The sequence below is a fragment of the Rana temporaria genome, chromosome 5 (assembly GCF_905171775.1).
Source record: "Rana temporaria chromosome 5, aRanTem1.1, whole genome shotgun sequence".
Lineage (NCBI taxonomy): Eukaryota > Metazoa > Chordata > Amphibia > Anura > Ranidae > Rana > Rana temporaria.
In genome coordinates this window covers 33,562,870-33,581,212 of record NC_053493.1, presented here as the reverse complement: position 1 = coordinate 33,581,212, position 18,343 = coordinate 33,562,870, and the positions used below count along the sequence as shown (strand labels likewise).

Genomic DNA, 18,343 nt, shown 5'->3' with positions numbered 1-18,343 from the left:
TGTTTTTTTATTTTTTTATTTTCAACAAAGCTAAACAATAATTCATTAACATATTTGGAACTTTCTAGAACTAACCCAGTATCCAGTACCCCTCATGTATGTATCCCAGTTCATTTCTGTACAAGGAAAAATATTATAACCCCAGCCCTTGATGGAGGGGACTAAACAACATTTGGTGCCTTATGCATCATTTAGGGATTGCCTGTGTTGGCTAGAGAAACCAATCAGCTTCTTCCTTCCATGTTTCTTGAGGCTCATTAGAAAACAAATGTCACTCTAAGCAGCAGCACACAGACTTAGCCAGTAAGACCACAAACAATGGGCAAAGTGCAATAACCCACGTCAACCAATCAGAAATGATCTTAATTTAAACCTGATTTGGCCTAATATGTTTAGAATGTAATACTGACGACATGCAGGGACTATCAGGGGGCCTGCAGGTACATGTGTTGGATGATCGAAGAAGGATGTACAAGGGTTCTCAACTTCTACCCAAATTATCATCAGCCAAGGATGTATATGAGGTCTTGACTTCTGCTCAAATCACCATTATCCCAGGAAATACATGGGGTGCTGGCTTCTGCTCAAGTCATCATTGACTCAGGAAATACACAGGGTCTTGACTTCTACTCAAATCATCATTAGTTCAGGAAATACGCGGGGTCTCAACTTTCGCTCAAGTCATCATTGACTCAGGAAATACACAGGGTCTCAACTTCTACTCAAGTCATCATTGACTCAGGAAATACGCAGGGTCTCAACTTCCGCTCAAGTCATCATTGACTCAGGAAATACGCGGGGTCTCAACTTCCGCTCAAGTCATCATTGACTCAGGAAATAAACAGGGTCTCAACTTCTACTCAAGTCATCATTGGCCCAGAAAATACATGGGGTCTCAACTTCTACTCAAGTCATCATTGGCCCAGAAAATACATGGGGTCTCAACTTCTGCTCAAGTCATCATTGGCTCACTCAGGAAATACATGGGGTCTTGAATTCTGCTCAAAAGAAACAAAAGGGGGAGGCGCCTCTCTAAGTGTAGTATTAAAACAGTAATGCCTCGTACACACAATCGTTTTTTTTGTCGGAATAAACTCTGACGGGTTTTTCCGACGAAATTCCGCTCAAGCTTTCGTGCATACACACGGACGCACCAAATTCCGACCGTCAAAAACGCGGTAACACTACGACGAGCCTAGAACTACGAACTACAACGGGCCTAGAAAAATTAAGTTTAATGCTTCCGAGCATGCGTCTAATTGTTTCCGAGCGTGCATGTTTTTTTCTCCGTCGGAATTTCATACAGACGGACGTGTTCTCTTTCTAACTCCGTCGGAAATTCCAAAGGAAAAAGTCCGATGGGGCATACACACGGTCAAAATATCTGATGAAAAAATTCCGTCTGACTTTTTCCATTGGAAATTCCGACCGTGTGTTCCAAGCCTCTATGGTCCAATGCAGTGTCTGTGTTTAAAAGCTGAATGACAGGATGGCTGTGCCTAGGATCCAATATGCTTTAATCAGGATCAATTCAAAACAAATGGAGGTACTTGAGAGCACCACAAGGTGCAGCATGTAAGCAATGCTGTAATCTTATAAACCCTTTATGCCAGGTCTAGTTCACTTTAACGTAAAGTTATATTTCACCCTGGTAAACACGAACTATTTTAGGTACCTTTTGGGCCTATTCAGCGTTGCGTTAAGGATCGCACTTTGTGCCACCTGTTAACATGCCCTACTTTAAGGCAGCCCATTAATTTTGAATAGGCTGTCAATGCACCACAAGTCACAGCACCTTGGTACGCGTGTATTATCCCACATCACTGTAATGCATAACTGCAAATGGGTCCTCTATTGTACAAATACTGGGTTAGGGCGAGAAAAGTTGTCCTTTAACCTGCCCTCTCCCAGCTCCTCCGCTTTAATGGTGAATCTTCGGTGTGACCAGGGACCTTACTGCTCTACAGTAAGTGATGGTAGTGGCTGGTCCAGGTTTGACTTTCCTAACTGGTATCTGCATGATGAGAACCAGTGTTGTAGAGCTCTTAGGGCATGCCAATTAGCCTAATTCTTTGGAAATAACGACAGTTTATGCCAGTCATGATGGAGCTTATGTAAGCATTTGAATACTTACATTATTACTTATAAACGCTTTTCATTGCAACCCTATCTAGCTTTGGTTCTTGAGCCAACGAGTCAGGTTATGGGCACCTGAGGTCTGACCACTGCCGCCATGACACCGGATTAAAGTGGAACTAAACCTACACTTAAAAAAAAATGGTTTGCAGTCTATTACTAAATCTACATTGACCTACGCATGCACAGCTCAGCGTTCATTCCCAGTGCACTGCCACTGTGCCAGAATGACTGACTGACTCCTGTACACATGTGGGATCATAACGTCCCCACCAGCCAATCAAGAGGCTGAAAACCCAGCACACGTAGGAGGCCCGGGAAGAGTATGACAGAGGCCAGTGAGGGATGAAAGCGTCCCATCACTGGAAGGTGGAGGTAAGTATCTTTAATTTTGCTTTAACCTCAGATACTGGACTCAATTTACAAAGTTAAAGTGAAACTAAACCCATCAAATTAACGGTTTCTCTAAATCAGTTATCTTCAGAGCATGCCGTAAATGAGAACGTTCACATTTGTTTGTGCTCTTGACCATCCTACTGTCAAATGGCTGGTGTCCTTACTAATCACATGGACAGTACTATGGTAACTGCAGATCAAAGAGTCCAAGATGGCAGCTTCCTTGGCTGTAAAGGATACGAGGGTTTAGTTCGGCTTTAACACACCAGAATAAGTATCATTATTATCAAAAAGGGGACAGTTATTTACAGTTGGGGTCAACCAAATTTGAAAATTACAGTTACATGGCTGGTGTTAGGGCCAGTTCACACCAGATGCAGTTCCGTTTTTGCTGCACCAATACAGTCAGTTCCGGTCAGTTTCCGCACCGGAAACTGACCAGAAACTAACCACTGGTGTGAACTAGAGCCATTGGAATACATGGAAAACACTGTGCATGCATTTTTAGTGCAGAAAAAAAGCACACGGAACTGCGTCTGGTGTGAACTAGCACTTAAATCGGAACTAAACTCATCGATTTAACAGTTTCTATAAACAGCTCCATTCCTGACATGTGACGGGAATGTAACATTCGCATTGGTTGTGCTCTCATCCAAACTTTCAGCATCATGCAGCATCAAAACAGTTGAATATCGAAAAGAGGCCAAGATAGGAGCTTCCTTAGCTGAAAACGATAGGAGGGTTGAATTCCGCTTCAAAGATTTGGCATGGTCTTTTAAAATGGCCTGTGCCAGATAACAAAAATCCCTGCCGCCAGTTTCTGTATCTTTGCTGAAATAGGCGACAGGTTCAGGTATTTCTTCATAGCGCCACTTATAAAAAGGGATGCTATGGCTGTACTGTAGGTTCAAAAATAATTTCCTACAGTTAGTAGATAACAAAACTGGAAGTAACTAAGACTAACTATAATCTGGCGTACAGAGACGGGCACAGTGCTTGTCTCTATATGCTAAGTAGCATAGCAGCATGTTTACCGGTGCCACCCACACCCTTCCTGTCACTGGTTGATGCAGTTGGTCAGCACACGTTACTTATCTGGATGGTAAAGTGGTAGTAAACTCACTGGGTTGATTTTCACCTATAGGTACAGTAAATATCTTCTAAATGTGCACCGTTTAGGAGATCTTTACTTTAGCAGCAGCAGTGACATAACCGGCACATACGCTCTAAAGGAACGGCATATTCGTGCCGTTCCGTCAGAACTCTGTGCCATGGCTGGGACACCTGTGGGCATGCGTGGGAGTGATGTCATCGCGGTTTGGCCATTCATACGACTGTAGCCCACTAAGGAAGGAAGGAGGACCAGGAGAAGTTGGAAGTGCCATGACAGAGTGCAGCTGGAGGGCTTTGTTTTCAGGTAAGTCTGTCCTATTGTGCTAGTATGAGGTGCATACTAGCACATTATGACATAAACCTTCCGGGGCCCCATTTTTTTAAACTCTTTTGGTGTGGTTTACTGCCCCATCAGGTCCTCTCTCCTCTTGTGATTGACAGCACACAGTGGACAGACCTGATGGGGAACTAATGTCTCAGGGCAGGAGCTTTGCTGCCCCGTACGGATACTCTGGGCTCAGTGTGCATGTGATGCTTGCCCCCAATTTACGTGCCTGTTTCCAACTGGTAATAAATCTGTCACCTGCAACGAAAGGCATTATGGAATTCTTAAGGGGTATCATACCCTCCTAATGAATTCCCTCGAAAGTTTGTAAATCTAAGGATGCAAATAATAACCTCTTATAAATAAGCCTACACAATTCAACTAAATAAAGACTTAAAGAGGTTGTAAACTTTCAACCCCCCCCCCCCCAAAAAAAACCCTGCACGATAAAGGCATAACGAGCTAGTATGCATTGCATACTAGTTTATTATGAAATACTTACCTAAAGAACAATGCCCTGCAGTGCCGTCCGCACTCCGCTCCCACGACCGTCATCTTTCCCATAGTTACTTCCGGGTTTGCAGGCTCCAGGGGCTGTGATTGGCCCGGAGCCACAATGACATCACTCCCAGGTGCATGCCTTCGGTCATGGCATGGGTCCTGAAGAAACAGCACGAGCGGGTTGTTCCTTCAGTGTGCATGCGCCGATGACATCGGCGGCAGTGTATATAGTAAAATCTCCTAAACAGTTTAGGAGATATTTACAGTACCTACAGGTAAGCCTTACTATAGACTTACCTGTAAGTACAATTAAAGAAGAAGACTTTACTTACTCTTTAAAGTATTTGTAAAGGCTGGAAGTTTACAAATGCAAGAAGAAAAAAAAAACGTTAATGTGCAGCATTCCCCAAATACTTACCTGGGACCGGATCTTCCTCTAGCGATGTTCACGAGTGCCTCAGCTCTCCAGGGACACTTCCTCCCAATTGACTAAGGCAGCAGAGGGAGCCATTGGCTCCCGCTGCTGTCAATCACAGTCAGTAAGCCAATGAGGACAAAGAGGGGGCGGGCCAAGCCGTGGCTCTGTGTGTGAATGGACATCGGGAGTGAGCCTGCTCTGGTGCCCCCCTTGCAATCTGCTTGCTCTGGGCGCACTTGGCAGGAGGGAGGGGCTAGGAGCTTCGGCAAGAGACCAGATGAAAAGGATTGGGGCTGCTCTGTGCAAAACCATTACACAGAGCAAGTAAGTAGAACATGTTTGTTATTTTTTTTAAAACATTTTTGACTTTAATACCACTTTAGGATTAAAATTCTTACATCAGCCAGGCTGTGACTGGTATTTCTTATACTGGCAAAAAGTCCAACTGTCTGAAGGTGTCCTCAGGTCCAGGCTTAGACAACAAAACATGAGTGCTCGCATCTCCTAAAGCCTCGTACACACGATAGGTTAACCAGAGGACAACGGTCTGAAGGACCGTTGTTTTAGGCCTCGTACACACGACCGAACATGTCTGCTGAAACTGGTCCGCGGACCAGTTTCCGTGGACATGTTCGGTCGTGTGTACGGCCGACCGGACAATTTTCCGGCGGATCGGACAGGTTTCCAGCGGACAAATGTTTCTTAGCATGCTAAGAAACATGTCCGCTGGAAGCCTGTGCGTCGGACATGTTCGGTCGTCTGTACGACTCACCGGACATGTCCTCTTGGCCGAAAGCCCTCGCATGCGTCGAAGTGATTCGACGCGTGCGTGGAAGCATTGACCTTCCAGGGTCGCGCACGTCGCCGCGTCATCGTCGTGGCGACGGCGCGGCCACATCACCGCGTTCGCTGTCCGCGGGAAATTCGGTCTGATGGTGTGTACAGCCATCAGACCAAAATCCGCCAGCGGACATGTCCGATGAAAACGGTCCGCGGCCTGTTTGCATTGGACATGTCCTGCCGTGTGTACGAGGCCTTAGGTTAACCGATGAAGCTGACTGATGGTCCGTCACGCCTACACACCATAGGTTAAATAACCGATCGTGTCAGAACGCGGTGACGTAAAACACAACGACGTGTTGAAAAAAAACGAAGTTCAATGCTTCCAAGCATTCGTCGACTTGATTCTGAGCATGCGTGGATTTTTAACCGATGGTTGTGCCTACTAACGATCGTTTTTGACCTATCGGTTAGGAATCCATAGGTTAATTTTAAAGCAAGTTGGCTTTTTTTTAACCTATGGGGCCCACACACGATCGGTTTTGACCGATGAAAACGGTCCTCCAGACCGTTGTCCTCTGGTTAACCTATCGTGTGTACGAGGCTTAACAGTTCATATTTAGGTCATGGAATGAGGAGAAAGAAGGTACATACATCAAGCCAGCCCAGCAACTATTTACCTTCGAGATCTTAGCCAGGATTATATGGAATGGGCAGCCATCATTCCAAGTCTATGGCTACCTTTATATTGATATGACCACAATCTGGCAGAATCCGATTGGTTGCTTTGGCATTTTGCACTTGAACTCTGCACTGCCTTACTAGATAAGTCTGCTCAAGTTTTTTTTCAAAGCCCAAATTCCAAGATATTACTGACTGAAATAATCCAAGACAATCATGTGTAAATGCACCCCACTTGTTTCCACATGTGAGAGGACCAGTTTTCTGGCTAAACGGACATTCATGAGATCAAATCTGTAAATTAATTATGGGCTACTAATGTCACGATGGCTGCAGTACAATAGTGCACAACAGAGAAGATATAAACCAAAAATATAAAACAAAAGTGAAGGTCATTCGGACAGCAGCTGTAAGAAGAGTCCATCCTGGGTTGGATGCCGGATCAGTCTATGTTCTACCGGTGTTTTTTAAAGTTAAATTAAAAGAAAAATAAAGGCAGCAAAATTGATCAGCAGCTTTGCTTTAAACTGGAGACAACCCAGACTAAAAAATAAAAATAAAATTATAAAAAAATAAAAAGTAAGCTGCACACGGCTTGCATTGATTGGTTTGTTTGCAGATACACGAGGGAGGCTGCAGGTCAGGTGCCCAGGATAAGCTGTGTGACACTCGGAACCTCATGGCCACTTGGCCAAGTCTATAGTTTGACCTTCCTTGGCTCAGGGGTTCTTTGTTTCCATTGTACTGTCCTCTCCAGCCTTCTGTCCATTGGGCCTGTGACGGTCTGAACTGTCTTTGTGTGTCTGTAAGTCATCAAAGTAAGGATGGGACAGGGCGCTGAATGCCGTCACCCGATTTGCAGGGCCAAATGTCAGACATTTCTGCAAAAAAACAAAAGAGTTGTGTAAGTATAGCTATGGGAAGATGATGTCTAGACTGCAATAGACAAACTGGACACCAATTTGACACTTTTGACACTTTTTTGGGAACCAGTGACACTAATACAGTGATCAGTGCTAAAAATATGCACGGTCACTGTACTGATGACACTGGCTGGGAAGGGGTTAACATTAGGGGCAATCAAGGGGATAACTGTGTGCCTAGCCAGTGCATTGAAATGGAACTCATAAATGCAGACTTGCAATCTACATTTTACTGGTAAACCCTTATCCTATGATCAGGGCCTCGGTGTTGGTGACCCAGGGGTGAGGGTCTGTGCCCGTGCAGCCACTGTGTTCCCATAGACGGGTTAAAAGTGAATGAGCCCTAAAAGTAAAGTTTGACTTTAGGAGGAAATGCCTTCTCATTGACAAATCCTGAAAAAGCTTGTAAACTCACGATAAGTAAATCTTTGCCTAGTTCATCAATGTCTGGAACAATGTCTTCTAATGGCTTCGGGTGCCGGAAATGGAAGGCAGTTTGTGGGATGGCTACTTCACTAGGCCACTCCTCTTCATCCGGGAGACCAATGACACTGCAAGGAGAAGATGACACAATGTGACTACTTGTGAACCCATGATGGCTTACCTATGTTAACCATTGATACTTTTCTCGCATATACAGTGGGATTTAAAGGGTAACTCCATGTTCATGGAAAAAAAATAGCAAATAAAAAAAAATTAGATAGCGCATACAATTGCCACACAAGTCATATTGTAATTGAATGTTATAAAACTATCTTTTCTTTTTAATCTGCAGCTCTGTAATTTTCTGTAAAATGCAATATGGCAACCTAGAGGCGTTCTGTACACAAAATGCCCCCCAGAAATGTAATTTCCTGCCTGTGTGATTGGCTTACTGATTTTCCCAGAAGCCTGCACTGAGATACAAATTAGATTTTGGGCATCCCCTGCAACAAAAGTGTCATGTTTGGTGTGATACTCTGAGGCCCCGTACACACGACCGAGTTTCTCGGCAGAATTCAGCCAGAAACTTGATGGGAGACGTATTCTGCCGAGAAAACCGGTCGTGTGTACACTTTTCGCCGAGGAAACCGACGAGCATCTCGTCGGGCCAAAAAGAGAACATGTTCTCTATTTCCTCCTTAGTTCACAAGGAACTCGACGAGCAAAACTATGTGTTTTGCCCGTCGAGTTTCTCGGTCGTGTGTACGGGGCCTCAAAGGGAAATCACGTCTAAAGGGATGCAGGCCCTGCAGCTTTCCTCATTAGAACCCTGCAGATGTAGCAGCTGATTAATAATTATACAACCACTCCCATATAGGACACAGACAAACAAACAGATACTGTATATACTTGAGTATAAGCCGACCCGAATATAAGCCGAGGCACCTAATTTTACCACAAAAAAACTGGGAAAACTTATTGACTCGAGTATAAGTCTAGGGTGTCCATCTGCATGCCTCACTGTGCCTCAATTTGCCTCACTGTGTCCATGTGCATGCCTCACTGTGCCCATGCCTCACTGTGCCCATGCCTCACTGTGCCCATGCCTCACTGTGCCCATGCCTCACCGTGCCCATGCCTCACTGTGCCCATGCCTCACTGTGCCCATGCCTCACTGTGTCCATGACTAGACTGACATTTAACATGGGAGTCTATGGAAGGGTTGCCCGGCTTTGAAAAATCGGTTCTCCCCGGCCGTAGGTCCCCCAGACAACAAACTTTGCACACTTTTAGAGGAGAAATGGGGCTACATGTGTGCCAAGTTCCCGGTCCAAAGGACCTATGACCGGCTGGTACCGGGTCCCCAAATTTACCGGAGGAATTACCATTTAACATGGGTGTCTATGGAAGGGGGGCCTGGCTTTGAAAAATCGGTGCTCCCTGGCCGTAGGTCTCCCGGACAACAAACTTTTTACTCTTGTAGAGTGGGGCTACATGTGTGCCAAGCTTGGAGTCCAGGGACCTACGGCCGGCCGGTACCGGGTCCCCAAAGTCCGGGAGATCAGGCGCAAAAAGGTGACTCGAGTATAAGCCGAGGGGGGCATTTTGAGCACCAAAAAATGTGCTGAAAACTCGGCTTATACTCGAGTATATACGGTAGTTCTTCAGAATAACAAAAGTTAGGAAATCTGCAACAAACTTTGTTAAACTCCCTGTAATGTACATAGATCACCCAGAGGGGAATGTTGAATTCTCAACAAAAGTGGAGTTACTCTTTAAAGAGAAACTCGTTTATACATTTAGGCTGAGATTTCGATTGATGGCCCTTTTAAAGGTACACTACAGACGGGTTACCGACAGCGCTTAAAACTTGAAATTTGGAACATTTATGATCCTTTTATTGAACTTGATACAAATCATATCAGACGTGTGACAAATGCTGTACCATAAGGCAAAAAGTAAAGTGTTAGGTTTTTATTGCTGTTTGGGTCTCATTGGGAGGAATCTAACTTCACAATTTGTCCCAATGACCATCAATAGTAGAGAAAGTGAGGGAGAAACCAACCTTTTTGTCAATGGGGACACCTGTCCTGGTGACAATTGTTAGAGTTTTCTATTTGTAGGAAGAAAATGCTAAAAATTTAGTTTGGGTACAGTGTAGCATGACCGCGCAATTTTCATTCAAAGTGCGAAAGCGGTAAAAGCTGAAAATTGTCCTGGGCAGGAAGGGGGGAAAATGCCCGGTATTGAAGTGGTTAAAGCGAGAGTTCACCCATTTATTACATATTTTTTTTTTCCCCCTTAGATTCCTGCTCGTTTTGTCTAGGGGAATCGGCTATTTGTTTTAAAATATGAGCCGTACTTACCGTTTTCGAGATGCATCTTCTCCGTCGCTTCCGGGTATGGGTCTTCGGGAGCGGGCGTTCCTTCTTGATTGACAGCCTTCCGAGAGGTTTCCGACGGTCGCATCCATCGCGTCACTCGTAGCCGAAAGAAGCCGAATGTCAGTGTGGCTCTATACTGCGCCTGCGCACCGACGTTCGGCTTCTTTCGGAAAATCGTGACGCGATGGATGCGACCGTCGGAAGCCTCTCGGAAGACTGTCAATCAAGAAGGAACGCCCGCTCCCGCAGCCCATACCCGGAAGCGACGGAGAAGATGCATCTCATAAACGGGTAAGTACGGATCATATTTTAAAACAAATAGCCGATTCCCCTATACAAAACGAGCAGGAATCTAGGGCTAAAAAGTGCTCTCTAAGGGTGAACCTCCGCTTTAATTAAGCTTTGACAATAAAACACAGAAGCTGATTGGTTTCTCTACAGAGCTGCACCAGATGATGCACTCTCCAGTATTATTAAATCAACCCCACTGACTCTTTATTGGGCTTTTAAAAGTTTTATCTTCCCAAAAAAAAATCTCCCACTCCTTATTCATGTCATCAGTCTTCGGCAGCACCAATACTTGTGAGTAACTGTTTTCAAGCATGAATTACCGTATTTAAACGGCGTATACCGCGCACTTTTTCCCCCTTAAAATAAAGGGAAAATCGCGGGTGCGCGATATACGCCGATAGCCTGCTTCCCGCGCTCAGTTTGAAGCCTCCGCCGACATATACCGAGCGCAGTACACTCGGGTACATTCGGCCAGGCTCGGCTTCGCTCGTGGTCACGCTCTGTGACGTTTATGCGTGAGAAGCCGAGCGTGGCCGAATATACCCGAGTGTACTGCGCTCGGTATATGTCGGCGGAGGCTTCAAACTGAGCACGGGAAGCGGGGATTCAACTCAGAGACAGCGCGGGAGAAGCCGGGAGGACACCACCGAGGCGGCAGACCGACGCCGGACCGGACAAGGACGCCGGGCAAGACACCAAAACTGTAAGTATTAAAAAAAAATTTTTACAGGAAAAACGGGTCTACATTAGGGGTGCGCGCTATACGCCGGAGCGCGCAATACCCCGATAAATAAGGTACCCAAAAAAACAAAATTAGAACCAAAATATCTGATGTGAACCTGGAGAATTCATTGAGAATTGCTCCTCCATCCATCCATCCATTATTGATGCCTTCGTTTATCAAAAAACAGTGTCAAATATCGCACTAGTTACCGTATATACTCGAGTATAAGCTGAGGCACCTAATTTTATCACAAAAAAAAATGGGAAAACGTATTGACTTGAGTATAAGCCTAGAGTGTCCATCTGCATGCCTCACTGTGCCTCACTTTGCCTTACTGTGTCCATGTGCATGCCTCACTGTGCCCATGCCTCACTGTGTCCATGCCTCACTGTGCCCATGCCTCACTGTGCCCATGCCTCACTGTGTCCATGCCTCACTGTGCCCATGCCTCACTGTGCCCATGCCTCACTGTGCCCCTGCCTCACTGTGCCCATGCCTCACTGTGCCCATGCCTCACTGTGCCCATGCCTCACTGTGTCCATGCCTCACTGTGCCCATGCCTCACTGTGCCCATGACTAGACTGACATTTAACATGAGAGTCTATAGAAGGGATGCCCGGCTTTGAAAAATCGGTGCTCCCCGGCCGTAGTTCCCCTAGACAACAAACTTTGCACATTTATAGAGGAGAATGGGGCTACATGTGTGCCAAGTTACAGGTCCAGGGGACCTGCGTCCGCAAAGTCACCGGCAAAATTACCGTTTAACATGGAAGTCTATGGAAGGAGTGCCCGGCTTTGAAAAATCGGTGCTCCCCAGCCGTAGGTCCCCCGGACAACAAACTTTGCACACTTGTAGAGGAAGAGTTGGACCTACTCTCGGCCAGTACCGGGTCCCCAAAGTCCGGGAGATCAGGCGCAAAAAGGTGACTCGGGTATAAGCCGAGGGGGGCATTTTCAGCACAAAAAAATGTGCTGAAAAACTTGGCTTATACTCGAGTATATACAGTATATGTTGCCCTCTTTCACAATAAAAAATATTACAAAAAAATGAAGTTTTATTCCTCAGATAGGTACATTATCTATATAATTGATCGTTACCTTGTCATCTGCCCGACTTTTTCTGCTCATCAGCTCTCCTTATTGTATACGTATTTTCTGTGTGGCCCAAGACCATTCCTCTTCTTCCAATGTGGCCCGGGAAGGTCAGAAGTTTGGACACCCCTATTATACAGCTTCCCTCCTTATTACAATAAATATTGATATTACTCTGGATGATGTGTCCCGTCTCTCTTTGTAAGGAGTGTTCTAAGGAGTGTACACTAGAGGGAGCTGGAGCTCCACGTAGCGCACAGTCTGGTGCCACTCGTAGATCTATTTCTTACAGTGCAAATAAAACGTGTCTACGCAGAATGAACAAACTTATCAGATTTAAATGTTTTTGGTAAACAGATAATTGTATTGACTTACTCAAATATTTTTTCTAGCTGATCCACGTCTGAGCTTCCACAAAACAGGGGCCTTGAAGAAGAACATAATAACACAGCATTATATTTAGTCAACAGTCTGATATGTTGGCAACAATCTACATTTTCATTGCATTTAAAAAGACGACATGCTTAAAGCTGAACTCTACATTTGTTTAAATATATTCCTCATTAGCAGCAAAATATATAAGTCAACTTTAGGGGGAGATTTGCTAAATCTGGTGCAGTTCTGCGTAAAGCCCAATCAGCTTCTAACGTCGGCTTGTTCAATTAGGCTGTGGCAATAAAACCTGGAAGCTGGATTCTATGGAGACTTGCACCAGATTTTGCGCTCTCCAATTTTAGTAATTAACCCCCTTTGTGTGCTCCAAATGTCCTTGCAAACCCAGATCTGACCTTAAAAAAAAATCTGTGCAGAGAACAGAGATGTGGGAGGGGCCAGCAGGTCCCTCCGTCCACAGGCTGCCCACAAAAAACTACAGGGGGGGGCGGAGACATGACCAGTCACCCTTCACAAGGAAAGAGAGCAGCAGTGACTGGTCTTTCACAATGGTCTAATATACAGATCTTAAATAACTACACAAAGGAAACTAAGGTGTTGATTTACTAAGACTGGAGAGCTCAAAATCTGGTGCAGCTCTGCATAGAAACCAATCAGCTTCCAGGTTTTTTTTGTCAAAGCTTAATTGAACAAGCTGACGTTAAAAGCTGATTGGCCACCATGCAGAGCTGCACCAGATTTTGCACGCTCTAGTAGGTAGATTCACGTACATTGGTGTAACTTTAGGACGGCCTAGCCTAGCCTGTTTAGGCTACACCGCCGTAAATTAGTTAGGCTAGTAGTGATTTTCAAACCACTTACCTGCTAATCTACGGCGGCGTAGCCTAAAACGAGCGGGTGTAAGGGCGCCTAATTCAAATGACTTGGAGGGGGGCGTGTTGTATGGAAATTAGGCTTGACCTCACGTTTTTTGACGTTTTTTGACACTGCGCATGCGCCGGGCGACTACATTTCCCAGTGCGCATTGCGGCTAAGTACGCCGTACGGGCCTATTGATTTCGACGCGGACTTAAACGACGTAACTCCCGATTCGCGGACGACTTACGCAAACGACGATAAAAATTCGAACCTCGCGGCGGGAACGGCGGCCATACTTTAACATTGTTATTCCACCTCATAGGTTGAATAACTTTAGGCCGCCTAAGGCCTTACGGAAACAACGTTAATCGACTGCGGCGGGCTCGCGTACGTTCGGGAATCGGCGTAAAAGCTAATTTACATAATCTACGCCGGCCGCAATGGAAGCGCCACCTAGCGGCCATCTAAAAAATTGCAAGCTAAGATAGAATGGCGCAAGCCGGCCTATCTTAGCTTTGTTTAAGCGTATCTCTGTTTGAGCATACGCTTAAACATACGGTGGCGTAGATTCAGAGTTAGGTCGGCTTATCTACTGATAAGCCGGCCTAACTCTTTGTGAATCTACCTATAGTTTTAGCAAATTAACCCTCAAGTCAGGGGTCAGGCTAACAGACCAGGGGCAACAGCAGTAGAGAGGCTCCCACCAACCAGCTGGATAAGTACACAACCAGATCACCCTGATGGATTATGCGGGCTCACCCGAGGTGTGGGGTTTAAGCACTAACTGGTGTTCACTGGACCTCCTGATGGTGGAGATGGGGTTTGCTGTCTGCTAATACCAGGTCGTGGTCCTCAGGATTGCCCCACTAGGAGTTGAGCAAGCTGGGGTCCAGTGCCAGATACAGCAGATAGGGATTAAGCAGAGGCATAGTCAGTAAATAAGCCAAAGATCAGTAACAAGTGGTTGCAGGTTGGGAACAAGCAGAAGTGTAGTCGAGGAACAAGCCAAAAGTCGGCAACGAATGACAGCGAAAATACAGCCGGCAGCAGGAGTGACAAGAGAGAGATATTTGCTGGAGAGAGCACAATAATCTGGCAAACAGGAAGTAACAAAGGCATAGCTTAAATCACCAAAGTTCATTGGAGGAGCAAAGAGTTCCAAACCCACCAGAAACAAGGCTCAAGGCAAGATTGTCCAAGGAGCTGTCCAGCATCTCTGGTGTCTCAGCAAGAAGAGAAACTGCTAGACAGCAGTGGTTGCAAGTTCTGACACCAAGATTTAAGTTAGAATACACATTCCTCTTCTATTCAGCCAATATCTGGTTATCCCAGAGATCCAAAGAAACAGTGCAGCAGTAGCAGCTTCAGCTACTGAACCTTATAAACAACAGGGTTTTTTACAACAGACAGATGCCTTCACATGAATATAGCCTTACAAGACAATTCATATTTTTCTGCCTGTAGCAGTCTGGAATAACTAAACACAGACAAATTGACTGTGCACATTGGAAGTGCAGTTGCTTCAGAGCTCAGTAGATGAGGTAAAGCTTCACTTTGCAAAGAATACCCAATCACGTGCAAGGAAAACCAAAAAAAAATGCATTTTTGCTTGCATGTGATTGGATGATGGAAGTCAGCAGAGCTTCTTCTCATTTACTAAGCTCTGAAGCAACTGCACTTGCAAAGTGTACAGTATATTTGCCTTTAGTAAATCAAACCTACTTCCCTAAATCAACCAGTTGGAGAATTGCTGTGCAGTAAAGTGAGCACTTCTGATGGGTGGAAGTACCCATCTTTACGCCACAGGGAATACCTACAGGGCCTAAAGGCGACCTTATCTTTGCAGTCCAGTGGCGTTGCTGGTGGGGGGCGGAGGGTGCGGCCCACACCCCGGTTACACCCTCAGAGGGGTGACACCACTTTGAGTGCTCGGAGGGTCCTGGAGGCAGGGCTCTTCAGCCGCAGTGTACCCGCGCCACGCTATCCCTGCCTGAGTGAGACTCCTCACCCTCACTGCCGCTCCTTCCTGTCCCTATACACAGGCACGCCGCCCAGAGAGTGACAGTCTAAACAAGCATCTCTCCAGGCGGCTGCACACAGAAGCCTTCTCTGCCTGCCGCCCAGGTGCATGAGGGGGTCTGCACTTATTGAGGGGGGGTTAACCTGAGGGGGTCTGCACTTATTGGGGGGGTTATTCTGAGAAGGGGACTGCACTGATGGAGGGGAGTGGTTTATCCTGGGGGGGGTCTGCACTTATTGGGGAGGGGGGTTTATCCTGAGAGGGGTCAGCACTTATTGGTGGTTATCCTGAGGGGGGTCTGCACTGATGGGGGGTGGTTTATCCTGAGAAGGGGTCTACACTTATTGGGGGGTTATGCTGAGGGGGGTTCTATGCATTCTATGCATTAAGATAAAAAGCCTTCTGTGTGCAGCAGCCCCACTCAGCCCCCCTAATACTTACCTGAGATCCCTCTGTATCTGTCTCAGCCACCTGATATTCTCCCTCCTGATTGGCTAAGACACAGCAGTGGCACGATTGGCTCCCACTGCTGTCAATCAAAGTTAGCTATTCAAATAGGGGAGAGAGGGGATGGGGCCCGGGGTGGAGCTCAGTGCCTGATTGGACACAGGGAGCTGTGACTCAGCTCAGTGTGCCCCCATAGCAAGCTGCTTGCTGTGGGGGCACTTAACAGGAGGAAGGGGCCAGGATCTGCATTGATGGAGGGGGGTTATCCTGAGGGGGTCTGCACTAATGGATGGGAGTGGTTTATCCCTGGGGGAGTCTGCTCTGATGGAGGGGGTGAATTATCATGAGGGGGGTGTGCACTGATGGAGGGGGGTCTGTAATGAGGGGCAACTATAGTTGGTGGGTGGAGGGAGTGACATCATATTTTACCGCACCGGGTGACACCAACCCTAGTGACGCCACTGTTGCAGTCTATTGCATCTTTTGGTGCATATAAACTGGGCTATAAACACAGCAAGAACACAGCAACCCCTTTCTTCCCTACTGTAATGTAATAGTCAATGCAGTATGCACAAAGTGGATGTTCTGGATCCTACAGGGCCAGTCTTGAGTGGCAAAAAAAGCTTCCCCACATGCCCCCTGCAGTACAGGATCCACCAATTCCCCATAGTATGATGTGAATTACAGCGGGGCACTAAGTATGGGGATGCACAGCCAGAGAGCACCCACATCAGAAGAAGACGTGCCGGTGGAGGTGGATTTACTCTAATTTCAGTAGCTACACTGCTGGCCAGTTTAGATCTGAACAACTGTGACACCAAGGAATTTCTCTGCTAGGGGGCACTAAAGTGGGGCAGAGGGTGCCACAGCTGGAGAGGACATAGGCTGGGAGAAGGAGGGTTCTCTAGGCCCAGTAGCTACACCCCGGGCCAGTTTAAACCAAGCTCCTGGCAGCTGTAACACCAGTACATTTCTGAGCTATTCTGTGCTGTTGATCCAACCCACAAATGTATTAAAATGCAAGCTATCTCTTATTACGATGCAATCACAGATGTCGGTTCTTTCAGGAGGCCCTGGCACAGAATGTCTGTGGAATTCATGTGAATATTTCACGCGTGCCTAAAGTGATGCAAAATGTTGGTTCTCTACCAATAACCCAACATGTCGTCACCCTTCGGTCTTTGATCATCTTCCGTGGCAGAAATCCAAAAGAATATTCTCACGGCCTCAGGTAGACGGCCATGACATGGCGAACCTCCCGTTTATCTCTGCGGGGTGATTCTTTCCAGAAATTGGAGGCGCACTGTATGATGATACAACAGCTTCTTGAAAAGCATCCAAATTTTCAGCAGACACCCGCTGTACAGCTCGAAGCCAGATATGTACTGATTGAGACCATCTGGCCAAGAGAAAAGAATGGACGCTGGAAATGATATTGCTGTTTATAAGACAAGAATGATCATTCATGTGTATTGGTTGGTTGGTGGTGGGTTGGGTTAATGGTGCCTACAGACATGAGATGAGCGTTAGGGGAAAAGTTGGCTTCTATCCGACACCAATTCTCCCACAAGTGTTCGCGGTCTCCCTTCCCTGGTGATCCAGCACCAAGAACATTTCTTACCCTGTTCCCTACTCTCTACCTCTGATGTAACCTTCAACTCCCAATCCATCTCCTACTCCACCCCCAGTTTGGGGAATGGCCTCTTCCTGTTCCAACATGACTGCATACCAGTGTATCTGAGCCTGATTGCAGAAGATGTGTATAAATACCCGGCAACACACACACACACACACACACACACAAGTTGCCTTGGTAGGGCTCTTTCACACGGGTGGCCGGTTCAGGTCTGCCTGCCAGTTTTTTCGGCGGACCTGAACGGCGCTCCGTGCTCCTCTATGGAGCCGCGGTGTCAGCGGTGACATGCCCACTGACATCCGACCTGCTCCGATCAGCCAAAGTGTGACGGAGGAAAAACCTACTTCTCCATCCGTCTGGCGGATCGGATCGGGTGAACACGGACAGACGGTCCGTGTTCATCTGATCCCCCCATAGGGGAAAGCTGAGAAAAGACAGGGCGGTCCCTCCACAGTGTGCAGGGACCGCCCTGTCATCCGCCGGCTCAGTGGGGATCAACGGAGCGATCCCCGCTGAGCAAGCAGAGGTTCACGGGGCGGATCATTACTGATCCGCCCTGTGTGAAAGAGCACGTATCGTCCTTGTGCCCTGATCCGTACCTGCTGCCTGAGAATCTGAACCTGTTCCTGTACCTCGTACTCTGTACCCTGAACCTCTTACCTGATCCTGTCTCCCTGTCCTGATCCCTATCCTGTCCCACCAGTTACCTTGCATCCCTGCCCTGCAGTCTGATCCTGTCCATCCTCTCCCTCTCCTGTCCTGCTCCTAGCCCCATCTGCTGATCTCCTGTGAATGACCCTGG

The 18,343-nt window shown here is 46.7% G+C and overlaps 1 protein-coding gene across 1 annotated transcript in view; it reads right to left on the bottom strand.

The window, feature by feature from the left end:
• Positions 1 to 6,211: 6,211 nt before the first annotated feature.
• Positions 6,212 to 18,343, bottom strand: part of CDK6 (cyclin dependent kinase 6) — a 248,119-nt gene continuing 235,987 nt past the window's right edge. Inside the window, exons 6-8 of the mRNA XM_040352342.1 lie at positions 12,563 to 12,613; positions 7,689 to 7,824; positions 6,212 to 7,231 (exon numbers count right to left, since the gene is read on the bottom strand). Of these exons, the coding sequence (XP_040208276.1) occupies positions 7,070 to 7,231; positions 7,689 to 7,824; positions 12,563 to 12,613 (349 nt within the window). The 3' untranslated portion in view covers positions 6,212 to 7,069. The remainder of the gene's footprint in view (positions 7,232 to 7,688; positions 7,825 to 12,562; positions 12,614 to 18,343) is intronic.